Source organism: Peromyscus maniculatus, chromosome 15, assembly GCF_049852395.1.
Source record: "Peromyscus maniculatus bairdii isolate BWxNUB_F1_BW_parent chromosome 15, HU_Pman_BW_mat_3.1, whole genome shotgun sequence".
In the NCBI taxonomy this organism is placed as follows: Eukaryota; Metazoa; Chordata; class Mammalia; order Rodentia; family Cricetidae; genus Peromyscus; species Peromyscus maniculatus.
The window spans coordinates 12396422-12422292 of NC_134866.1; the positions used below are offsets into that span (position 1 = coordinate 12396422).

Sequence of the window (25871 nt, forward strand, 5' to 3'; positions counted from 1 at the left end):
CATGTAAAACTTTGACACTCCAAGCTGCAGTTTTAGAGTATTGGCTTGGGGCCAAAGACCACAGCGAGCTCTGTGTCTCCTTCGCTACTCAACAGAGAGATCCCGAAGGTTCTTCCAGTGCTCTGGGGTGACTTTGCCCTCTGGTGGCAGAGGAAGGTAACAGAAAACAATTGTAAATGATCCTACTGTGTAAAGGGCTCAAATCAATGACAGAAGAAGGGGCCCTGAAGCCCTAGCAGATGGTCCCTAGAAGATGCACACACACACCGCCCCTAACTTCCTGCCATGCCTGCAGCTGTGCGGGCTTGAGTTCACAAGGGAGACGTGCTCCCCTCTGTGGGAGCCTCCTAACACTAGGGTCTTCATCAGAGGGGCCAGGGAACCTCTTAGCCTTTGAGTCTGTAGGCTTCATGGTGTGCAGGTGAGACGTGGCGTTCCCTTCTAGGAAGCTGTCTGGGCTGTTACAGACTCCAGTTTCTAGAGCCAGGTTTCCAGTACCTGAACCCAGGGCAGGCTGGTCTATGGGCACAGCCTTTGGGCCTTTACTCACAAGGACCTACAAAGGCTTCAGAGCCAGACAGCAAAAGAAGAGCTGCTGTGGCCTGAAGCTGAGATGCAAATCCTCTGTCTCATGCCACCCCAGTGCCGGCTACTGCAGGCCCTCCCTCTGAAGCCATGCCCATACACCAACCCACCCCTTAAAATTCCTCTGCGTTCTTTTCACAAGTCTGTAGACAGAAAGTCCACAGCACCTCGGATGGTCCATTGGTGCCTTACATTGTGTATCTGTGGCTTCTGTGAAGTCGTTTTCTGTGTTCTAGTCCAGGTGCCACATACACTTGCACAACCTTTTTGATGTTTGAAATTGTAATGTTTCCTTAGTGCATTTGTTTATTTTTATGTGTGTGCATGTACGTGTGCACCATAGCATGTGGAAGAAGGTCAGAAGCAGGTATGGGAATCAGTTATCTTCCACCATGTGGGTCCCTGGGATCCAATTCACATCACCATGCCTGGTGGTGGCAAGCACCTTTCCCTGCTCGGCTGCCTCGCCAGCCCCTTAATATGTGTTTTTATTCTTAGAGAAGTTAAGGATGAGGGCTGGAGAGGGATTTTGGAAACTGATCATCCCAGCTCACATAGCTAGTTAGTTAGTTGTTTGAGTTATTAGTTAAGCCATTAAGCTCGTGATCATAGCCTTGCCCTAAGATTTTCAAAGGCATTGCAGAGTTTCGTGATGCAAATTAAATACTCCTTATCTGAAGTGCTGCAGACAGAAAGTCTTTCTGGTTCCAGGCTTTTTTTCCTCTGTTTTAGATTATTTATTATATAGATAATGGCAACTTAGCAATGGTCCCCAATTCTTTTTCTTTGGGGGTCTGTGTATGTGTGTATGTGGTATGTGTGGCGGGCACATGTGCCACACTGCACATGTGGAGGCCAGATGCAAGCTCTGTGGAGTTACAGGTTCTCTCCTTTTACGTTTATGGACTCCAGGGATGAAGTCAGGTTGCCAGGCTTGGTCAGCAGGTCCTTTACCCATGGAGCCATCTCGGCAGCCCCCAGGAGGGGACCCACTTCTAAACACAAAGTGCATTTTTGTGTCGTGGTCACTGTGTATGTGCAGTTCCCATGAGCCCACGTTGTCCCTGCAGGCTGTCACTCAAGGGCCTTACAGTGTGGTATTGGTTCTGGATGTTCAGTTTAGGAGTGTTTCATTCCTGAATGATCCCTGGAGCTGCTCAACTAACAGGTCAACTAAAAAGTGGTTGTTGCCATGTCTGCGCAGGGTGAAATTCACTTCATGCTTTCCATTTTTGTGGTAAAAAGTGTATAACATAGTATTTACCGTTTTGACTGTTTTGGGGGAACAGCTCAATGGTATTTAAGTACATTTATGCTGTGGCACTACTCAAACTCTGGGACTCTTTTCGTCTTGCAAAAGTTAAACTCTCCACCCATTAAAGATGACATCCCATTGTCCCCTCCTAGTAACCCTTGGCAACCTCTGTGCCTCTCTGTCTCTGAGAGTTTGGCTACTTCCAGGAGATTGTGTATGTGGAGTCTGGAATATTTATCCCTGCGTGTGTGGCTTACTAAAGTTGACATGGTCTTTTGAAAGTCTGACCATGTTGCAGCGTGTATCAGAGCATCCTCTCATGTTAAGGCTGGCTCATACTCCACAGCAGGCATACATTTTGTTAGCCATCCTTTAGCTGGCGAATATTCAGGATGCTCCCGTGTCTTAACTGTTGTATAATAATTCCCTGTTTTGAAGGTGAGTTGCCTTTGCCTGGAGGAAAATGTGGAAAATGATCCCTGTAAATTTGCTCTGACATCAAGGACGGGTGACATGGTGGAGACCTTCATTTTACATTCATCTAGTCCAAGTGTCCGGCAAACATGGATCCATGAAATCAACCAAATTTTAGAAAACCAGCGCAACTTTTTAAATGGTGACGTATCCTCTTACCGACTGTGCCGTCTTCTTTCTCTAACATACAAGTTTCTGTTTCTCAGCACTCATTACATATCAGTGCAGCAGAGCTTACTGTCCACTTTTGGTCTGATAATTTGTGGAGGATGCCGCATGGTTTTGGTGGCTGTCAGGATTCGGAGCAGCCACTCAGCTTTCAGTGTCTGCTCCTCAGAGAGTACTTTTACATTCTACTATGCATAGATTATGTATTCCAATGGCATCCTAAGAAAAGGAAGCTTGGGGTGGTCATGAGAATGTGAAACTGATCAGAGATGCTGGAAACACTGGCAAGTGCATTGCACACCCAATTAAAGAGCAAGTCATGGGTGCAGGTGATAGTGCATACCTAGAACCTTAGCACTCAGGAAGGCCAAAGCAAATGCACTGCAAATTCAAGGCCAACCTGGGCTTGATAGACCAGGACTTACCTCCCCAGTGTCTGTAACTCCTGTGATTCTACAGAAGCCAATAGCTGTTAGCTGCCAACTTCCTGCCCTTCCTGTCTGCAGTAGTCCCTGTGGCTGCCCGCTCCCACTCTCATTTTAGCTTGGTGGATAGCAAAGACTTGGAGAATACAGTTGGGAGCTAAATGCTTATTGAATCAGTCCTCACTGTGACCTTTTCTGCATGTCCACGTTCTGTGCCTAAGCCCAGTCCAGGGAGATGTTGCAATGCTCCTGTCATCCCAATGTCAGGAACAGAAACACTCAATGGGTGGCACTGTTGACCTGGTCATAATCTGCCTGGTATTTGCCCCAGGCTGCTGACCATTGTATTGACCCCTGTGGCCAGCATAGGCTCCTGTGGCCATAAGAATTGGCCTGGATTAGCTCACTGACTCCCAAGCCCAGTACTTCCTTCTGATTGTGTGTGACCTTTTTTTCTCTCCTACATTCTGCAGTTAGAATTTTCTCCGCACCCTGACTGACTTTCTTCTGTTGAATTGCTTGGTTACAGCCTTGACATCACCCATCGAGTACCAGAGGAACCACAGTGGGGGCGGCGGCAGTGGCAGCGGGGGCAGCAGCGGCGGGGGCGGGGGCGGCGGCGGCAGCGGCGGGGCCTCCAGTGGGGGCAGCGGCAGCCACGGCAGTGGCCCCAGCAGCTGCAGCAGCAGCGGCCCCAGCTCAAGCAGGAGCAGGCCCTCCAGGATCCCGCAGCCTGTCAGACACCACCCCCCCATGCTGGTCTCCTCTGCAGCCTCAGGCCAGGCAGAGGCAGACAAGATGTCAGGTATGTCTGCTCCCAGCCCCTCACTGCCTCCCCCCAGCAACAGCCTGGCCCTTGAGGCCAGCCTTGGCCAACCCAGCAGGCTCCCCCTGAGTGGAGACTCCGAAGGTCTTGAACGAGAAACAGAGCCCATTCCCAAGATGAAGGTGATGGAGAGCCCCAGAAAAGCCCCTGGGAATACTTCTGGTACAAGCCAAGACGGAAACACCAAGGATGCCCGGGGGAGCCTGGGCCCATTGCCTCTGGGCAAGACTAGGCCAGGGGCCGTCTCGCCGCTGAACTCTCCTCTCTCCACTACGTTCCCTTCTCCTTTTGGCAAGGAGGCCTTTCCTCCCAGCAGCCCGCTGCAGAAGGGGGGCTCCTTCTGGAGCTCCGTTCCTGCTTCCCCTGCCAGCCGGCCAAGCTCCTTCACCTTCCCGGGGGACAGTGACTCCCTCCAGCGGCAGACGCACCGCCCTGCAGCCCCCAGCAAGGACACGGACCGCATGAGCACGTGCTCCTCGGCCAGCGAGCAGTCCGTGCAGTCCACTCAGAGCAATGGGGTAAGAGCGCCAGGGAGCCTGCGCCCGTGCACCCCGCCGCCGCCTCTGTCCCGCCAGCTCTTCTAAACCTCCGTACTAACTCCAGCTCTCCAGCACTGTGCAGCAGTAATGGCCTTCTCCAGTTCTCCCGTGCGCTGTCTGAGTAGACACGTCTGTGGCCTCTGTGTGTGCACTCGTGTGTGTGCCCCGTGGCGTGGCACTGGCACCCAGCCACCCAGTGAATGCAGCCACCTCTAACCCGCTGTGGGACCACGGACAGCGTCTGCTCTCCTCTCTACTAACTCGCTTCTTGCTTTATTCCTGTCGTCTCCTTATTAAGAGAAAGTGCACCATTAACCTCCTCCTCCTCCGCGCAGCTTCTTTCGGTCTCTTCAGTTTCTGACCAGCAAAGTATCTTGGGACTTGCTTTTTTGGCCCCGCCTTCCTCACACTTTTTTCTTTTTCTTTTTTTTGGAGAAGTCTCTTTTTTTTCTGTTCTCTATTACTTCCAACGAATTATGTACACCGTTAAGCTTTTGGCTCACCGCTTAGTTTTGCTCTTTTATGCCGTAAGTTATCATTGCAGCTCTTTTGAGTCATCTGATGAAAAAAAAATTTTTTTTTCCTCAAGAAAATGTTCAACAACTCAAAGCAAAATAAAATGGCATAAGGGGGCAGGAATCTACCCAGTGGTCAAGTTTCCTCCACCCTCAGTCTCCTGGAGAGACACTGGGCCAGCACACCTGGACTCCCGGCCTCTCCAGAGGTGGCTGGGCCACATGCCTCCAGCGAGGATGCCAGGGGCAGTTTAAGTGCCTCTGCAGGGGGACTCAGCTCACTTTGTGGTCACTTGCATTGTGTTCTCAAGCTGAAGGGTGTCTCTGCTGGGTTCCCCATTCTGTGGCCTCCTCACTGTCCTCCAGCTGTTTCCTACAGGGCAGGTGACCTGGCCCATAACACTCTTCTGAAGGCATGCGTGAGTGCACAGAACTGTTCTAACGAGTGTATGTTTGATCGCTTTATAAATTTTTAAATACATTTCCCTAAAAGGGTCTGTGTCTCTCATTGTATATATATTTATATATAAAATCTGGCTTTTGCATGTCTCTTTCCTCTGGACTTCTATTAATCCCTCATTTGTACTCTGGATCTTACCTTCTTTTTCCTTAGATATTGTGATTAACTTGGCCTTCGTGTTTATTTGTGGAGGAAATTAAGAAGTGGGTCTTGATGCTGTTACTCACTCTTGAGTTAACCCCTAAGTGGTTGAGCGGATGTGGATTCTCCGTTCTGTGTAGAGCGACAGGGCTCCAGCTAGACTGGAGATTCTAGGACAGACATCCCACTGACACGTCACAACCCCAGACCTAGTTGTCTACTCAGGTACCGGGCCAGGTCTCAGCACTGTGACCCATACAGAACGGGCCTGCACCCCCTAACCTGTACACATTCCCAGAAAGTAGAGAAGAGCTTTCAGGTGTGTGTCTCTGAGTGACCACCCTAGGACAGGAGGCAGGCCCTCATCTCTGGACGCCCCTTCAAGGGCGTGGCTGGAGACACAGCTGCACCCTGACGGAAGGCACAGTCCATCACATATGGCCAGTGGCTGTTCCCTGGGGAAGTGGTCTTTGATGTCTGACTCTTACCGCTGCTTTTGTGGAAGGCAGCTTGGAGAGGGAGACTGAAGGCTGAGTCGTAAATCAGAAGGCCGCGCATCAGAATGGGCATGTGAAATGCCCTCTTGCCCTCTCCTGGCTCTGGCTAAAAAGGACCATCGGAGCTCTTAGCGGCCGCCAGTGAGCCAGGCCTCCTTTCCTGTGGCCGCCTCTGAGGAGCTGTCTAGGATTGTAGACAGACCTGACCTCTAGCAGAGCCCTTCCTCCCACTCCAGATGGCACCTTCTGCTAAATTCTGCCGAGATCCGGGTGGGTGGGGTGCAAATACATAACCCCAAACTGACCGCGCTAGCCTGTCCTCTGTGCCCGCAGCCGACTTGCCCTCCCCCCACCGGGTGAGCAGCAGAGGAGCACACGTTAGAGTCAGCCCCAGCCCTGCCTCGCTGCCACTAGCTAGCCTGTGCACACTTGTCACCCTACTCAGAGGGGAGGTGGTCATGCTCTGTGGCAAGGAGGTTGTGGGAATTGAGGAAGGCTGATTTGGAATGCCTGGTGCCTATTCTGGCCGCAGGCGTGTCGGGAAGTGACCGGAGCCACGATTGCCGCAGACTCCTCCAGTTAGGAGATGCAGGCTGCTGTGATGCCCTGATGCGGCAGCTGGAGCACAGAAAGGTTTAGGTCACATTTCTAGCACATTCACCTCTGCCGGCCGTGTGAAGCAAAATACTCAGGTGCATACCGAAAGTACAAAGTGAGTGCTCGTGGCCCCCTTTGAGCTGAAGGTCACAGGCAGGAAGTGGGTACTATGGGGACAGGAGCAGCCCAGCTCAGCATGAACACAAGCAGGCAGCTCTTCTGTGTCCACGGCAGCTCCAGTGCACAGCTCATCCATGCAGCTCCCAGTACCTGGCTTGTTGGCTGCTCACGGCGTGGCCTCACAGGGGAGAGCAGGTGGGCCTGGGGTCCTCTCAGCCGTCTCTGAGCAGCCGTCAGCACTCTGCTCTGGCACGCTCTGACGTGCTCAGAAGACCAGGACTGGGAAGGGTAGCAGGGCCAGGGCTTCTGTCCCCCTCCTCTTCCCCCAGAGTGTCCCAGGGTACAGCATAGACTTTGAAATCCTGACCTCCATAAATACCCTGCAGCAGGAGCATAAAAACCTTGGAGAGCAAGCTCACAGAAACCAGGGCCCTGAGGCCATTTCCTGTATCCTAACTGGATAGAGGGGACTTGGGCAAGATGACGCTCAGGAATCAGCAGTGATGTCACCTCTCTCCATTCCTGGATAAATCCGTAGTCAGACGAGAGCAGGTGATTGCCATTCGTGTCTTGTTCTTTTCAGTTTGCATGCCCAGGCTGGCAGCCTTAAGAAACCAACTTGGTTTTACTTTTGCGGTCTTGTTCCATTGACTGAGCTAATGAACAGGTGTTGCAGGCCATCTACAGTCTGTGTCAGCCATTGACCAAAACAACTGGATGCTACTGAGGCCTCAGGAGGAGGGCAGTGGAAGAGATCCCCATAGCCACTTAAAGGTCTTCCCCAAAGCTTGGAGGCAGCTCTGATGCTGCACCATATGTCCCCCTGACGAGAGCAACGTGAAGACCCCTGAGGCAAGCTTGGTCAAAGGAGCATCCACTGAGGGACAGAAAGGAGGAGGAGCAGCCGTCCATAAGAGCAGAGTGTTAGATGATTGGCCTTTCAGATGGTCCACATCCTCTCGGTGGGGAGCAGGGGGAAGCATAGGTTAAACAGACAACACCTGTAACCTGGAATGCACATTTCCGGTGAATGTCTTATTAGGAAGACTTGGGGACATCTCAGTTATATTCTGTCAGTGAGCCAAGTGGCCACTCTACAGCCTTCAATGTTAATACTTGTTCGAATCCGAAAGACCCCACGTGACGTCGACATGAGGACCGAGCGGCTTGAGCAGGGCACGATGAAGATCCAACTCCGTCAGGCTTCCGGGGCATCAGCACTGAGGTGGATCTGTTGGAATTGTTTCGCGCTGGCTGACCAAGTTGTTGCCAAGGGGGGCATTAAGCTGAAGAGAGTGTGGAGGAAGAGTTTAACGTCTCCCTGTCTGTCTGCTGGGCCCTCTGTGGGCCAGTGCCATGGCACTCGGTAGCCATTGGCTGTTGCTATCAGATCTCGTCTCAGTCCCTGTCCACCTTGTTTTCTTCATCTTTCCCTCCAGAGTGAAAGTAGCAGCAGTAGCAACATCTCCACCATGCTGGTGACACACGAGTACACGGCAGTGAAGGAGGATGAGATAAACGTCTATCAAGGAGAGGTCGTTCAAATTCTGGCCAGTAACCAGCAGAACATGTTTCTGGTGTTCCGAGCCGCCACTGACCAGTGCCCCGCAGCCGAGGGCTGGATTCCGGGCTTTGTCCTGGGCCATACCAGTGCAGTTATCATGGAGAACCCCGACGGGACTCTCAAGTGAGTGCCAGCAGGGAGGCAGCCCGAGCATGGGCAGCTGAGGGGCTAGGAGCCATTACAGGGAGTGCTTGAAGGCCCGGGAGGGAAGAAGCCAGAAAGGAAAAGCTGTGTTGGTTCATGCATGTTTGCCCCTCACAAAGTGTGTGATCGCGAGTGAACGCGGGCTGTCTTTATCCTCACAGATTCTCTTTAATCCCTCCTTCATTCAAGTCACCAAATACACCCCCGAAGGTCTTAGTTGGACCTCTAGGAACACAGGATCATCATTCACAGGCTTCAGGGAAAGACCTGTGTGATGGCTTTGCCCTCGGCCCTTTAATCCTCGGAGGCTCGGTGACTTCAAGCCGAAGCCAGCTTTGCTGCATTGAGCGTTGTATTAAAGGAAACTGAGTCCATACTGGTTTTTGAAACTCTCTTCCTGGAACCTCCCTGGAATGGGAGGGATTAGCCGCGTCTTTCCCAGAATAGAGCAGTCTTGTCTCTGGAAGGGACGGTACTGCCTGGCCGCACAGGTACAGGAGGGTGCTGGCACCAGGGGCCAATGCATCAGGCCATCTCTCCTTCCCTAGGACTGGCCTCCTTCCCCTGGCCTGTCTCCCCGATGGGCAGAGAGAAGGGAGTGTATTGTTCGGGACTCCAGCTCTGCAGCTTTCTGTGCCGTCCTTGGCTTTAAAGACGTCTAAGAGATGGACGTCCCATGTTACACTTTGTTTCTTCTACATCTGTGAGCCTCTCATTAGATTGCTCGGGGAGACAGACCCCCTGGGGGAGACGGTGGGTGAGCAGGTCAGAAGGTAGACTTGCAAGAGCCTGCCTCACATAGTTGTGGAGACAGGCAAATCCAGACTGCTGGTGCCCTCCAGTTCCCTACGTATACCCTCAACTGACCGGATAAGGAAGGGCAAATAGCTTCATCCATCCAGATGTTCCTGCCAACCAAAAGTCCCCTCAGAGAAACACTGGGAATGTTGGACTGTCTCCGCGCAGTGTGGCCCAGTCAAGTTAACACATGATTTAACTCTTACTTTTGTATTTTAATCTTCAGAATCTGTGTAAGGGAGGGATTGCTGGCTCTGCCCCTGCTTCTTGAGTATCACTGTGAAGTTAGTTGTCATGGGATCTCTGTTCCTGGAGACCCTCACTTCCTCTGCGAAGCCTTTCTCTGATGCTTCCCGGTGCCGTCTGCGGACCACGGGGAGGAGAGATGCGAGCAGTGTGTTCTTTTCTTCCCCAGGAAGTCGACGTCTTGGCACACAGCACTCCGTTTAAGGAAGAAATCTGAGAAGAAAGAGAGAGACGGCAAAAGGGAAGGCAAGTTGGAGAACGGGTTCAGGAAGCCACGTGAAGGGCTCAGCCACAAGGTATCTGTGAAGGTGCGTGGAGAGGCGGGCGGGCCTGGTGTCTCCTCCAAGACGGCTGGGGAGGGTGAGCCGCCTGGGGAGGGTGAGCCGCCGCAGGCCCTCAAGGTGGGGCTTGCTTGGGGACGCGCTCCCTCTAACAGGGGCAGCGGTACACTGGCTCTCTGTGCATTCGTTGGGAACTGTGCAGGCCCCTAACTTAAACCTGCACACGGCACCTGTGTGGTCCATGTGTGGCTTCAGAGGATGTGGTTCAATGAGTCGGCCTTTGCCTGCACCCTGGGTAGCTTAAGTAGCATGTTTGTGAATAAGACGATCAACTCAGCTAATTCACAGGACATGGCACGTTCAAGTGCACGTAGCAGCCGTGGGTGATTGGTTCTGCTTGGGTCTGGATAAGCCAAGCTCCTCCAGTGAATGTAGCCCTGGGATCCGTAGCCTACCCCGAAATATCCTGGTTTTATTAATGTCTGTTTGCCTTTTCCATTTCAGCTTCTCAACCCCAGCTACATCTATGACGGTGAGTTCTGTTGTCTTCCTGCAGTCTGAGGGGTCACAGACCTGCAGGGTCTCTGTCAGAGCACCGCGGCTCTGCACTGGGGTATTCTGCGGCGGTCTGGGTTTCCACTGGTGTAAAGCCCCGTGAGAGAGGCGTAGAGAGATGCTGAGGATGACTGGCATTGACCGAACTCCCTTGCCTTGCAGTTCCCCCAGAATTCGTTATCCCATTGAGTGAGGTCACGTGTGAGACAGGGGAGACCATTGTTTTTAGATGTCGTGTCTGTGGCCGCCCCAAGGCCTCCATCACCTGGAAGGGCCCTGAACACAACACTCTGAACAACGACGATCACTACAGCATCTCCTACAGGTGAGGGAGCACTCTGGAGCAGTTCCCTGGCCCGGGGTGTGGTTGGTCTGGTTACTCGGTAACTGGAAATGCACTGTTCACCGTTGGAATCATCTTTTTCCTTTGTCACCTTGAGCACGTAGTCTGGAGGGAACATTTGATACTTGGGGGAGGCGGGTAAAGCTGGTGCCTAGAGTTGCTGAATGTTCCTGACACCTAGTGTCTTCTCACCTGTGCTTCAGTGACGTCGGGGAGGCCACTCTGAAGATCGTCGGTGTGACCACAGAGGACGATGGTATCTACACGTGCATTGCTGTGAACGACATGGGCTCAGCCTCGTCTTCGGCCAGTCTGAGGGTTCTAGGTAAGCCTCCTGGGGCAGGGCACCTCTGCCCGCGGTCTCCTGAAGTCCAGTGTATCCGCCACACTTGGTGTGGCGTGAAGTTCAGAACAGAAGGTCACGTGTCTAAATGTCCCGAAGAGGCTCAAACATGTCTAAATGTCCCGAAGAGGCCGTCAGTGTCACAAGAAAAGTGTCATTTGGCACCTTGAAGGAGTTCAGGGCAAGACTCTCAAGTGAGGGTGTGTAAAAGGCCTGTGACTGCCATTGTGCACTTGGGTCACTGGTGACTGGTCTGAGCTGGAATGTGGGGTTTTTGTGCCCCCAGTGCTTAAAAGCATGTCCTTTGATCCAGTCTTCCAGCTGAGCTGAAGTTGGTTCGTCAAGCATGTGAGTGACAAGTGGGGAAGAAGTGGTATCCTCTAGATCTGTCTTAGACCTCTGTACAGCCAGCGCTTCAGTGAGGTGTGGGCTGTGACAGCTCAGTGACGTCCCCGAATAGCCAGCTAGGACAGTGTTCCCAGGGACCTGCTTGTCGGGGCCCTCGGCACCCCACAGCCCAGGAGGATGTTGTATTCTGTGCAGTTAGCCCCTCAGCCCTGTGGGCAGACTCCTTCCTGAGCCAGTGGGTTCCTGTGCTGGCATTTGACATGGGTAGGTGTTCCGAGCAGGACATGTATGGACTGGTTCCAGCAAGGCCCACTGAGGCCGACCGTACTACACCAGGCAGCTACGAGTGCCCACCTGTCCTCAGCTGCCTCGGGTTTGGGAAACTGCTTCCAACAGGGAAAATAAAAATCCCAACTAAATGGTAAATTGGGTTCTAGAATACCCTATGTGTAGACAGTAAACCAAATCTGCTTAAAACTTTTATTTCATATTTTGACTTTATTAAATCATAGAAAGGGCATGTTATGGTTATGGGCTTGTGACCTAAAAAAGCAAGATTTTGAAGTTAAAATAATCATTGCTTTTTCTCACTTACAAAAGTTATACAAATTACAGATTTGGTTGGTTCTTAATAAGCTACTGCTGACAGCTCAGGGTTACAGAGCTGTCATCCCTTAGGGATCTGAGCGGGAAAATAACAGGAAAGAAAATGAATAGCTGTTTCTGTCACAAAATCTTCAAGGTCTTGAGAAAAATGCCATCTCGTCAGACAGGCCACTAGATTTTCTTACAGTTTCCAAAGGGCGCCCTGTGGGAAGCCTCTTGGTGTGCAGGCCTCGGGGTGGTATGTGGTTTTAATGTTTGCTGGTCAGTCGTGGTCCCCCCAGCTGTCCCGTGTTGGACGCCGTCCTTTGCTCTGTGCTCCTCGGAGTATTGCCCCAGTTCTCTCTGGCCGCTGACCTTGAGCCCCAACCCTTTCGGACATGTCAACGCTGTGGCTGGCGATGCTTGCATCTTGAAGCTAAAGTCAGTTCTGCCACCTCAGAAATACATGCAAGCTCCCACTGATGGGGCAGGTCAAGCAAGGGCCCCCTGCAGTGGGAAAGAAGAGCTGTGACCAGGAGGAGCCAAGGGGCCTTGGCTCAATGTGAGGGCATTTCTTGAACTGCTTGGGGATCCATGACTGGCCATTTATGTTTCATGTGCTCTCTGTGTATATGTAATATTTTGAAGACATTTATTTAAGGAATTTTTTTAAAGCTTTTTTAGTGAAAATTAAAGGGGAAATAATTGCTTTTGTGTGGGAAAATCCAGTATTTTTTTTTAATTAAAAGCCTTTTAATTTTTGTGCATAAATACTATATTTACATCATTTCCACCCTCCCTCTCTCCACTCCAACTTCTTCCATGCCCATACTCCCTCTCAAAGTCATGAGCTCTTCAGTTATTATTGTTATATGCACACACACCAGCCTGCTGTACCCATTTAGTGTTGCTCGTATGTTTATGTGCCTAGAGATGACCAGCTGGGACTGGATAACCTATCAGGTTCATCCCTGGAGAACACTGGGTCTCCCTCTCTGGGTCATTAATGGCCGACAGCTCTTCTTGTAGGGTAGGCCCTTGTGAAATGCCCTGCATGTCCATCAGCACGTCAGCTGTCCGTGTTGTCACTGTCCAGATCTTGGTTAGGCAGCCTGATGTTAAGATTCCGTCGGCAGCTTCCCTGTCCTGTGTAGAAACTGTGTGGCAGTAGTTGTCCTGGTCCTCAGGTCTTCGGGTCTTTACCCCCTCTTCCGTGATGTTCCCTAGGTGTTGGAGATGTCTCAGTTGGTGTTGGACACCCCGTGGTCAGTAGTTGTTTATATTTTGACCAGTTGCAGGTTTCTGCAAGAGCTACAAGAAGCTTGTCTGATGGGAATGAGACCTGCACCTATCTGTGGGTCTAAGGATAAGTGCTTAGAATGCAGTTAGGCATGTGCTGGTTCAGAAAAGCAGAAAGACTAGTAGTTTCTCCTTCAGGGTCCTCAGCCACAGGTGGTTGGCTGAGTTTGCAGTACCAGGCATGAATTCCTTCCTGTTGAGCAGGCCTTAGATCAAATTAGATGGCTGTTGAGCAGGCCTTAGATCAAATTAGATGGCTGTTGCTTACTCCAAGATACAAGTACTACTGTTGTGCCCTTATGGGCATTTTGCTGTGCTGGCCATTGTTGTGGTACATAGACTTTACAGCTGGGTGGGATTGTTGATTGGTTTTTTTCCCTTAGCAGATTGCATGGCACACTTAGATCCTATGAGAGCTAGTCTTCAGTGTTTATTAGTGGGGTTAGGTAGATGCTTCAGAATTGGTGGTGCACTGACCTCGCTTTCCTCAGAAGACTACCAGGAAGTCTTCTAGATTGTAGGAGCTGTGACTAAGTGTCAGTCTAAAGGTGACATGCTTTCCTGCAGTGGTTCTCAACCTTCCTAATGCTGTGCACCCTGTAATACAGTTTCTCATGCTGTGGTGACCCCCCACACACACACACACCATGAAATTATTTTCATTGTTACTTCATAACTGTAGTTTTGCTACTGTTATGAATTGTAACGTAAGTATCTGTTTTCTGGTGATCTTAGGTGACTCCTGTGAAAAGGTCCTTTGACCCCTAAAGGGGCCACAACCCACAGGTTGAAAACCATTGCTTTAGTGGCATAGATAGAAGTCTCGTTTCACCATCACAAAAAGCACTGAAAACTAGGTCTTGGTGGCTCATGCTTATAATCAAAGCACTTGAGAAACTTAGGCTGGAGGACCATTATGAGTTCAGGGCCAGCATGGCTCATAGAATGAGTTCTAGGCCAAATTAAGCCACAGAGTAAGACTCTGTCTCAAAGAAGAAAGAGGCCGGCAAGCACTTGGATGACAGGAAAGCACAGGCATCAGAAAAGACCAGTGAATAGTGTGCACTCCAGTGTCGGTACCTGAGATGGAGTCCTCACTTCCTCGGAGTGCCCTTTTGGTGAGGATGCAAGGGTCTCTATTTGGAGTACTCTGGTGTCCGTGAGATGCAGAGCTTGGAAGAAGGTTCTAGACAGCCACACCTACACAAGGGCTCCAGCAGTGGCCGCCTTGGTGCTGGGAGGGGTTTGCCTGCCATGGGGGACATGCTGTCCACTCATTAGTGACCCAGGGCAGGCACAGGAAGACACCACAGCCCATAAAGCCTTGAAAGACCAATCACTGGGTGTGATTTGAGGAACGTGTGCTTGGTAGTGATGGCTTGGAGAGCAAAGGGAGAGGGGCGGTGAGCCAGTTCTGGCCGGACTGGACTAGAGCAGACGGTGGAGAAAGAAGAGCGGGTTAGTAGGGTCCGTGATGCTGGCCTCTGTGGAAGGCTTGGTGGGCTGTCTGGTAGCTGTGTGCCTAGATGGGAACCACAGGCTTGTCAGGCTCTCACTGCACCTCTAATCCCAGCACTCCGGAGGCAGAGGCAGGAGGATTGCAGCAAGTTCAAGACCTGCAGGCGTCAATAGAGCAGCCTATCTCAAGGAGGCGGGGGGGGGGGGGGGGGAGGAAATCATGTGCTTAACAATTCCTTGTTCTTGCTGTTGTTTGCTTTGGAGTTTCTCTCCAAGCAGCTGCCATTTTTAGTAGCTTCTTGGAGAGTAGAGCTTTGTACCCGCCCCTCCCGCTCCATGCTGGGACGCTGGCTGGCTGGAGCTTGTTCAGGTATTGTGTGTGCTGTCACAGTCTCGGTGAGTTTCCACCCTGTTGTGTCTGGAAAACGTTGTTTTCCTCACAGTTGTCCACCATCTCTGGCTCTTACAGCCTTTCCAGCCTGTCTTCCACAGACCCCTGAGCCGTGAGGGGAGGGCTGTGATAAAGGCATCCCATTTAGGACTGAGTGTTGCAGAGTCTCCCACTCTCTGTATATTGTCCATTTGTGAGTCTGTACTGACTGCCATCTGCTGCAAGAAGCTTCTCCAATGGACACTGAAAGACGCACTGACCTATGGGTATAACAATGCCATTAGGACAGAAGAGCTGAGAAAACCTCTTGTTTCCTTTGGGCTTATATAATACCACATTCACTGTTAACAAGTGACCTCCAACTACATGTATGATAAAACTGTCCATGTTTGCAACCTATTTATAATGCACATACTCTAAAAGACTGTGAACATTAAGAAAACATAGCGAACCCTCGACTTCTGAAGGCTGTGAGAACAAGTGTAGTCTGCACGCTGTGGGTCTGGGTGAACAGGAGGGACTTACTATAAGCCAGCTCTGTGGGCCTGGGGAGAGGCCCAAGGGATAAAAGCAACTTTGTATACAGTCATGGTGGTCTGACTCCAGATGCCCAGAGGCATGGTTATGAGGATGCCTGTGATGGGCAAAGGCAAGCAGGTGTCTGGGGTGTGCCAGCCAGCTTCAGGCTCAGTGAGAGAACATCTGTAGGGACTAGGCAGATGGTGACGGAGAGGGACAGCCAGTGTCCTCCCCTCCAAGCAGTGCTAGCCACTGGAAATAAGACTCAAGTACAGTTTCACATTTTTTTTTTTTTTTTTTGGTTTTTTTCGAGACAGGGTTTCTCTGTGTAGCTTTGCGCCTTTTCCTGGAACTCACTTGGTAGCCCAGGCTGGCCTCGAACTCACAGAGATCCGCCTGGCTCTGCCTCCCGAGTGCTGGGATTAAAGGCGTGCGCCACCACCGCCCGGCTCAGTTTCACATTTTTAAACAATGGCAAATTGATTTCACTATCATTTAATTTAATCTAATAGATCAGCAGTATTTGATTCTAATGTGAAACTAATACCTATAAATTGTTCCTGAGATATTTCCAATCTTTTATCCAGTGTCCTGTGCATCTGTCTTTCTGTGGCATGAGAGTGCTACCTCTCAGAGATGCTCGGTGGCCATGTGTGGCAGCCATACTGGACAGTGCAGGTTTGTGATTTCTTACCAAGAAGCTCTGCTTCAGGTACACCCAGGAAGGAGCTGAGCATGGCGATTCATTCCTGTAATGCCAGCACTTGGGAAGCGGAGGCAAGAGGACCACCAGGTTAAGGCTGTTGACACAGAGCGACACTATTGTTAAAAGAAAACAAATGCACTCAGGGGAAATGGCGTTCTTCTTGCAGGTCCAGGGAGTGATGGGATCATGGTGACCTGGAAGGACAACTTTGACTCCTTCTATAGTGAAGTGGCTGAGCTCGGCAGGTATGATGTGAAGCCAAAGCCCTTTCCACAGAAGTAAGATTGCTCGTTATCCCAAAACTGATAAGCAGAGGGTGTTGGCATCAATAGAAGTGACTGCCTTGTGTGTGGTGCTCGTGGCTTCTGTCCTGACAGGAAAGATGGCATGCTCTGTCATGCCATCTGTGAGTTCATGGTGAATGTGTGGAAGAAGCTGTTTACATCAAGGCAGAACAGAAGCAGAAAGAAACAGCACCCAGGGTCATATGTAAATGTCTAAGGGCCACCCCTGTAACCTCTTCCAGCTAGACCCCCCTCCTCATGGTTCCACAGCCTCCCCAGAATGCTCCCTCCAGCTGAATAACAAACTGGACCCTGTGGGAAACAGTGGCAGGTTAATGGGCTTTAGATGTTAAGTCCTAGGAAGGAATCAAAACAGATTTTAGGTAGGATTCCCAGAATGAAGGCCTAATACCATGGGCTGTCCATGGATGGAAGAGGCTAGTTTCCCACTGGGCGTCTAGAAGAGCCCTAGCTAGGTGCCGCCCTTGAAGAATTCAGAGAAGAGGCACACACTTGCCTTGTAGACTTCCTTCTCTCAGAATACCAGTTGAGAATGGCTGACTGTGCACTCTGGGCTCAGTCGTCTGTGGAGATCTAAAGGGACTACACCATGACCTCATGGAGTATCAGGCTCCTCTTGACTGAACAAAGAAGCTTCAGCATAAGAAGGCTTCTTCTTTCCAGCTGAGGCTGCCAAGGCCAGGGTGGGCTCAGCAATACCACAGGCTGACAGCCCCTACTAACTTCCGGCTGCCTTCCCAACTACACGGCACTCACCCACCAGTAGTCATTGAGCCCCCCAGGCAGGAGAGGGCCAAAGTAGACTGCTGACTTGACATGTTGAGAGAGCTTTCCCATGAAGTCTATCGGCAGCCTTCTACATTCTAGTGACCACGCTGTGTCACGTGGCTCCTGTGGTGTATTTACACATTGCAGAATACCAAGTCTCACTCCCACTTGGTCTTAATGATGTATGGTATGCCTGTCCTCACAACACTGCAGATTGACTGGGTAGGCAGTTTTGGCCATCTTTCCCAGGCTCATCCTGTTGGCACATCCACACCTCCCTCATGTCTGAGTCTTTAAATGGATGTAGGACTCTTTCTACATAGACATTCACCCTAGACTTCCTCACATGATGGAGGAGACATTCCAGAAGAACAGAAGCAGAGCTCTCCCAGGGTCAGAACCGGCAACTGTACTTCCTCCACATTCTACAGTTACAAGTCACTGGGCAGGGTGCCCACTGACCCTCCACCTCCCCGTGGGAGAAGTGTCAAAGAGGGGTGACTTACCCCGTAGCCTGCTCTGCCTCTGCCACACTTTCCTCATTGTCCCTGGGTCTGCAGAATGTGCTCATCCTGAGAGCCAGGTCGTCTTATCCATAGACCATCAGGGGGCAGCTGGGCTCTAGATGTGCATGTGGGCCACAGCACCAGAGTCCTGACCCTCACTTGAAGGGACAGCTTGTCTACACTGCAGATAAGCCTAAAGCAACAGAACAAGATCCTTTCCTCAGGAGTGGGTGGGACGCTGGCTGGCTACTGTGGACACTTACATTAGAAAGCGCGTGGTGAGCCCAAGGCTCCCTGAGCTGTCACGGTCACCACAGTCAGTGGTCAGGAAGCCCCAGGCCTGCCCGGTCCCAGTGTGAGAAATGGAGGGAGGAATGGCCGTCCCAGAGCTGATTGGGCACCACATCCCGTCCACACACGGCCCGGCAAAGTAAGGTCTGTGCGTAGGTATCGAGTCACCGTCCCACACAGATGGTCCTATGTCCTTTCTCCTTGATAATTTTACAGGGGCAGATTTGCTGTGGTCAAGAAATGTGATCAGAAGGGAACCAAGCGAGCAGTGGCCACCAAGTTTGTGAACAAGAAGTTGATGAAGCGTGACCAGGTCACCCATGAGCTTGGCATCCTGCAGAACCTCCAGCACCCCCTCCTTGTGGGTCTTATTGACACCTTCGAGACCCCCACCAGTTACGTCCTGGTTTTGGAAATGTGCGTACCTCCCCCACCCCCACCCTCATACCTCGGCTCCCAGCACTTTTGCTATCCTGTGTGTTCTAGAATTCATAGAACTCCTACAAAGATAGATTTATTATCAGAGACTACGATGTTGGAGCCTCTGCTCATGGCAAAATCATTTGAGTGCTGGAATTGAACCTGGGTCCTCTGTAAGGATAACCAGTGCTCTCAACTGCTGAACCATCTCTCCAGCCACCTCATCCTTGGTGTCTTTAAAAGCACAGCTACTGGAGAGCTGTCATGAGCTGAAATGGTGCAGTGGGTGTGGAAAATCACTTCCAAGGCCAGTGCTACCCTGGAAGCCCCCATGCCTGGGAGGCTCTCCGGTAAACCTGATGACCAGTAGTGACTGCCCACCTTGGACAGGGATTCCGAACAAGAAAAATCACTCAGGTCTTTGTCAGAAATCACCGCAGCCTTGGTCTGAAGTTGCAGCTCCTTCGGCTATGGATTTCCTGTGGATGGGGTGGGGATGTTGACGGCAGTGTGTTTGTTTCGCAGTGCAGAGTTGGACCCAGGGCATCACATGCGCCTGGCAAGGACTGGGTCACTGACCTACACCCCCACCTCTCTGGCTCTTGCATCTTTTCACTGGAAAGTTACATGGTGTATTACTTGGCTACTTTTCTATTGCTATGACAAAATACCATGACCAAGGGAACTTATAAAGCAAACATTGAGTTGGGAATTCATCGTTCCATAGGTTAGAGTCCGTGACCAGCATGGCCGGAAGCATGGCGGCAGGCAGGCAGGCAGGCAGGCTGCTAAAGCAGTAGCTGGGAGCTTATATCTGATCCACAAGCACAAGGAAGAGGAAGCGGGCTAACTGGGAATGGTGTGAGCTTTTGAAACCTCAAAGCCCACCCTCAGTGACACACCTCCAACAAGGCCACATCTCCTAATCCTTCCCAAACAGTTCCACCTGCTGGAAACCCGGCATTCAAATATATGAGCATATGGAGGCCATTCTCCTATAACCACCACAGTGCAGCCTCATCAGACTATTAACAGAATTGATTAGAGTGCCGTAATTTCCCACTAATGACCACTCCTTGCTAGACAGGTGGTTGGTCTTCTTATAAACTTCTGTTTTGAAAACAGAGAATGTTCAGAGCAACCTCCATCCAATAGTGGCTGTTCACTAGCCATGGAACCTCAGGAAAGTTGTATGCCTTCCCTGCCTCTGTTTCCTCATCTCTAAAGTGGGGCAATGAAGTACCCTTATCAGGGTATTGAAGGTTGAGTGAATAGATACTACTAAGCTTTTAGTTCAGAACTTTGTATTGTTAAACATTAGTTCAGATTAGGGTAGCTTTTGACTAAGCATGCATACATTTGCCCTAGCATGTAGCTTTTTACAACATGATCTCATCCTATTTTCACATGCATGTTTTATATGTCAGGAAGTTTGGCTAAGGGAGGTGGTGACCCCTTCCTTCCTGCAGCAGTTATTTACACCCATAGGCACTGCCCAGCAGCCTGCTTAGCAACACACAGCAAGGTCACAGCCCCTGACTGCAGCTCTCCCCCAGCCGTTACCCACTTGGGTCTTCTCCGTGAGGGGCCAGAACCCCTCCCTATACCATGCCATGCAGTGGAGGTACAGTCCTGAGAGTGTGAATTGATTTCACCCTGAAACGGGCTGTGGGTCGAAAGGTGACAGATGTCCTTCTCCCCGTAGGGCTGACCAGGGTCGCCTCCTGGACTGTGTGGTGCGATGGGGAAACCTCACCGAAGGGAAGGTCAGAGCGCACCTGGGGGAAGTTCTGGAAGCTGTCCGATACCTTCACAACTGCAGGATAGCGCACCTGGACCTAAAGGTGGGCAGGCCCAGGGCTGGGCGAGGGCAGGGCTGGGCGAGGGCAGGTCGGGGATGCGAGCACACCCCGCTCCCTGCCTGAGTCTGGAGGAAATGGGGAGAGAACACTAGAGCAGACGCCTCGTCTTTTCCCGAGTTCCCTTCAGTGCTGTTCACAGCTGGGAGGCCCCAGTACTTAAGCCTGTTGGGTCAGGAGACATTTGGAAGTTCCTGTCAGTGTTGCTGAGTTGGCATGGGATCTACCCAGGGAAGGGTGCCTTGGGGAGAAAGGACGGTGCTGTGCTCAGTAAGGCCATTTGGACCCGAGAGCCAAGAGCTGCCCCCTGCTGAGGAGAGGGGCTGTTCCTCCCCAGCCTGTCCCCCGGGTAGCCCTGCCTGCCTGACTCCCCACAGGAGCCTGACAGTGGTCAGACGAAGCATGACTAGGGATGTCCGCCAGTGACCGTGTGTCCTCCTGTGTTGCAGCCTGAGAACATCTTGGTGGATCAGAGCTCGGCCAAGCCAACCATTAAACTGACAGACTTTGGAGATGCTGTCCAGCTCAACACCACCTACTACATCCACCAGTTGCTGGGGAACCCCGAGTTTGCAGCCCCAGAAATCATTCTTGGGAACCCTGTCTCCCTGACCTCGGACACGTGGAGTGTTGGAGTGCTCACCTATGTGCTGCTCAGCGGCGTGTCTCCCTTCCTGGATGACAGCGTGGAGGAGACCTGCCTGAACATTTGCCGGCTGGACTTCAGCTTCCCGGAGGACTACTTTAAAGGAGTGAGCCAGAAGGCCAAGGAGTTCGTGTGCTTCCTCCTCCAGGAGGACCCGGCCAAGCGTCCCTCGGCTGCACTGGCCCTGCAGGAGCAGTGGCTGCAGGCAGGTAACGGCGGCGGCGGCAGCGGCAAAGGCGCGGGCGTCCTCGACACGTCCAGACTGACCTCCTTCATTGAGCGGCGCAAACACCAGAATGATGTTCGACCTATCCGTAGCATTAAAAACTTCTTACAGAGCCGGCTTCTGCCTAGAGTTTGACCTGTCTTGAAGTTCTTTCTCATTCTCTTTCACCTGCCAATCAGCTGTTAATTTGGATTTTGAAGAGGAAAACCAAACCAAACTAAGTGACCGGCTGCCTGCTGTTCATCGTGTGAAATTGCATTCCAAGTGAGCTGTGCTCAGCAGCGCTTGGGCTCAGAGCTGCAAGCTGCGCTGGGGTGGAGGACCTTCAATTACACTCTGCAAGGGCAGAGATCGCATTGCTGTTCCACAGTATTTTATTCAGGTTTCTGCAAAAAAATAAATAAATAAATAAATAATAAAAAAGATGCTTTTTTAAATGAACATGGATAGAATTTTGCAAATTTAACATTTTCGAGATTTATTCAAGGAAACACATGCCTATGTTCAAACCACTGGTGTTAACACAAAACAAAGGTACTGTGCATTTCTGGGAAAGACTCGCCAGGTGGCAGCCACTCCCGTGGCCTCCGCCATTGCGTGGCGTCCACCTGGCACGGAGCTTTGCCAGTTGCCTCCTCTGCGTACGTCTTGCCAAGCACCAGACTTGGCTTCTGAAGCGTGCATTCAACCTCAATCTTTTGCATAAAATAGAATGAATGGTTTTGCTCTGATGAAATGTAGGCCTTACTTGTATATAAGACTTACCCTGCCTTCCGTCTGGCATCCCGCCCCCCTCCCCCCCCTCCGCGCCCCTCCCACCCACCGCCTGGGCCTTCCTGTGAGGGGTCTGTGAGGGTCTGCCCATCCAGTGAAGACTTTGGGCTGGGTCCAGCCCCACTGCCCCCACCCCTCCCCAACCCCGTCCCAGACCGTCCATCAGATTGTTGAACGGTATACAGTCAGATGAAAATACTGTAAATGCACTCATTGGGGGTCTTTTGGTTTTATTTCATATCATGTGCAATGTTGTGGCTTTAACATTTTCTGCAACTATTTATGAAGACTTCTGTTGTACCTGTAATAAATATATAGAAAAAGCACATTCTTCGCAAGTGAGCTTTATGGTTCCGTGGGGGGTGGGGTGGGTCGTAGCCCCTGTGCCATCAGTTCGAGGACACTTAACTCTTCGTGAAATTTGTCAGTTTTGAGGACTGTAAAAAAGTGATTTCATACTCTGAATATAAAACTGGATAATAGGGTAATGTTTTAAATTTTATTATGCTATTATTCAGAATGCCAAAGTATTATTTTTTTCCCAAAATCAGTCTGAACATTTACTACTTTTTAGACTTTTTGACATTCAACTTTCTGTATAAAAATTGGCTGGATTTTCAGCTTTTGGTAAGAAAGCCAATTAAGTACTGGCCGCCCTGAGGCTGGTACCCAGTGCCCGAGTCACACTGTGGTAGAGCTGGCGCTGGCCTGGGAAGTCCTTCAACACAGCAAGTTGCGTTTCTGGCACGCTTGAATTTTTTCTGGATGTCTTTTTATCTTTATTGTGTGAAATACACTAAACAGGAGACCAGCTTGCTTCCCCAGCCAGCCAGACATCTGGGTCTTGAGCCATAAACTGGCATAATTAATCTTTGCAGTTTCTGATGTATTTTATTTATTCTTTTGTTGGGTTTTCGTTTGTTTGTTTCTTGTAAAATTGTACAGAAACTTTTTAAGAGAAATTGGATTCAAAAACTGGATGTGTATCCGTAACCTCATAACTTTTATTTGTGTACTGTTTCCTTTATTATTTCAGTTAAATTTTTACATTATTTTTTTGCATGTATATTTCTTTGTACAGAGACCTTACATGTTTACACATTATGATGTGATGTAAATATTTTATTTTGCCATCGGTTATTTTAAAAAATTAAACATATTTGCCTGATCTTGGTGTTAGGCCTTTTATTTAAATTAATTACTGCTATATCAGAGAGGTCCCTGAGAGAGACATGGGAGGAATCCTTTTGGGGGTGCGGGGCAGATTGTCGTGGACTGAGAGTGAGCAGGTTCAGACTTACAATGCAAGATGGTCAGACACACACTGCTGGTGTGTAACCAGCATATCGGCTGCCTTTTGGTAACAGAGCCTTAGCTCATCCTGATGCACCCTCATTTTCCTGGTACCCTGTTTTCCGAATGGAGGGAGTTGCTTCATCCTGGCTTATTCCCCCCTTGCTGGCAGCAGGTCCCTTTCCCTGTCACTGATATGACCTCCCTTGGTTCTTTTTGTTTTCTTCTGAGACAGCAGTTTGTGCCCACGCCATGAGTGAGGGGCACAGTGAAAGGTTGCTGTGGATATCACTCTATATAAATAAAATGCTGATTGGCCAGTAGCCAGGCAGGAAGTATAGGCGGGACAAGCAGAGAAGAGAATCCTGGGAACAGGAAGGCTGAGTCAGGAGACACTGCCAGCCACCACCATGACAAGGAAGATGTACCGGTAAGCCATGAGCCATGTGGCAAAGTATAGATTAATAGAAATGGGTTAATTTAAGATATAAGAACAGTTAACAAGAAGCCTGAGCCATTAGGCCAAACAGTTTAAATAATTTAAGCATCTGTGTGTTTATTTTATAAGTGGGCTGTTGGACTGCAGGGCCTTGGCGGGACCCAGAGAGAAAACTCTCTAGCTACAAAAGGTTCTTGGGATGATTGGTTTGTCATGCTCTCAAGATATTTTTTTCCCTTTTCTGAATATCAAAAGGCTTGCCATTCTTCATGTTACAGTTTATAATTCTGTTAAACCCACAGGTACTCTCTTGTGGTGGGCAGAATAAGTTCATGATACCATCTTGTAGCAAGTGTTCATTTAAAAGGGATTGTGCCATCTTCAAACACAAGAAGCAAGAATGCTACTTAGGTGTACATATATTTGAGACCTTATAAGGGAGGTGAAAGCAAGTTTTGAAACCAGTGAAATCCTTCACAGATTTATCTATATAAATAGATATAATATAAAGTATGTATTACATAATATGTAATTACCCTAGGCTATTTATCAATTATATATTTACATATGAAATCTTGACACAAAACACTATCCTCCGGAAAATAATCCCTCCCTTCCAGCAGATCTGTGTTCTGAGTTCCATCTCCCCTAGATGAATTTGCCTTGGAATTTCAGGGTTTTCAAAAATAAAGTTTTTAGTTCTAGGTCATTCTGGCTTTGTGTGCAGTGATGTTTTGCACCCTTACTCCAGAGGCCATGTCTGGAGTGCTAACACAATTTCACCTCAGTATCTTAGTATTGACACAGCCTGTCCATCATCAGACGGTCCCCTCCTGTTGACCTTGGATGGCCACATCTGTCCTCCTGGTGAGTTCATGGGGTTCTCATTAATAAGGCGAGAGGCTTACCTATTCCTCTCTGAGAGTCCCTGCAACCCCAGGAAAGCCAGAGGTACACAGAGAAAACCTGTCTCTCTCTCTCAAAAAAAAAAAAAAAAAAAAGGTATATCAGTGCTTCATTAAGTGTTTGTTTAGCAGAATTTTCAGCAAGTCCACATGGGCCTAGAGAATTGTGTGTGTGGTTTTCAATTACAGTAACAAATTCTTTCATCAGTGTAGTGTTATTCAAACTACTTGTTTTTTATTCACTGAATTGCAATCAACTTGTATTGTTTAAGGAAGAATTGACCATGCTGTGTCTAGTTATTCAGCTCACTGAGAGAAGAATGCTAATACTTCCCACGATAATTACCCATTTGTCTGTCTCTCTTTCATTTCTCCCAGCTTCTTGTTAATACCTACATACTCAGGACTTAGGTTTTCTTGATCAATTTTTTTTAATCACTTGGCAATATTCCATTCTGTCTCTAGCGATTTTCTTCACTTTGGTATGTACCTTTGGATATTAATGTAATCCATCTTTCTTTATTTTTTTGGTCTATTTTCTGTTTTTGTGCCACGTCTTTTTCCATCTTTCTCTTCATCCACACTGTCAGTATGCCTATCTTACTATAGAGAAGTTCCTTATGGACAGCGTTTAGTTGGGTCATGTTTTGCAATCTCCCCCCACTCATCTTTTTATTCTTTTATGTTGTGTGTATGGATGTTTTGCTTGCATACAGTCTATGTACCATGTGCATGCAGTACCCCTGGAAGCCAGAAGAGGACGTTGAATCCTCAGGGTTGCAGATGGTTGTGAGCCACTGTGTGGGGCCTGGGAATTGAACCCAGCTGCCCTGGAAGAGCACCGGTGCTCCTAACCACTTGGCCACTCCTCCAGCCCCTTTGACTTAGCTTTTTAAACTGATGTTATTTAGGTCATTTATATTTAATGTAATTCTTGATGACAGGCTAGCACTTAAATTTACCATTTTATGTTTGGGCCTACTTGTCTTTCTGATCCCCATTTTTCTTTTTTGCCAACCTTCCTGAGGATTAGCCTCCCACAGACCAGTTCAGAAGGCCCAGGAAGCGTATGTTCCGGTTTCTTACAGCAATGACCCAACTCTTTATACCATGGTTTCTTTTCTCATTTCTGTGAAGAAAGCACCTGACAGAAAGCCTCGTGAGGGAGGAAAGGTTTGTACTGTGGATTACGATTACTGTATATTATGGCGGAAGGATTGGTGCCGGGAGCATGAGCCGGCCCGTCACATTGCCACC

The 25871-nt window shown here is 49.8% G+C and overlaps 1 protein-coding gene across 5 annotated transcripts in view; it reads left to right on the plus strand.

Annotated features, from left to right (window-relative positions):
• Nucleotides 1-23145, plus strand: part of Trio (trio Rho guanine nucleotide exchange factor) — a 317034-nt gene extending 293889 nt beyond the window's left edge. For 3 of the 5 annotated variants that reach the window (XM_076551700.1, XM_042261373.2, XM_076551701.1), the window contains exons 47-57: nucleotides 2279-2456; nucleotides 3437-4251; nucleotides 8042-8289; nucleotides 9524-9662; nucleotides 10140-10167; nucleotides 10353-10515; nucleotides 10737-10858; nucleotides 16349-16427; nucleotides 18269-18469; nucleotides 20178-20316; nucleotides 20781-23145. In XM_076551700.1, coding sequence (XP_076407815.1) covers nucleotides 2279-2456; nucleotides 3437-4251; nucleotides 8042-8289; nucleotides 9524-9662; nucleotides 10140-10167; nucleotides 10353-10515; nucleotides 10737-10858; nucleotides 16349-16427; nucleotides 18269-18469; nucleotides 20178-20316; nucleotides 20781-21338 — 2670 coding nt within the window. In that variant the 3' untranslated portion in view covers nucleotides 21339-23145. Of the gene's footprint in view, nucleotides 1-2278; nucleotides 2457-3436; nucleotides 4252-8041; nucleotides 8290-9523; nucleotides 9663-10139; nucleotides 10168-10352; nucleotides 10516-10736; nucleotides 10859-16348; nucleotides 16428-18268; nucleotides 18470-20177; nucleotides 20317-20780 lie in introns of those variants that run through there. The other 2 variants (XM_076551702.1, XM_076551703.1) reach the window with 2 other exon arrangements.
• Nucleotides 23146-25871: the final 2726 nt, after the last annotated feature.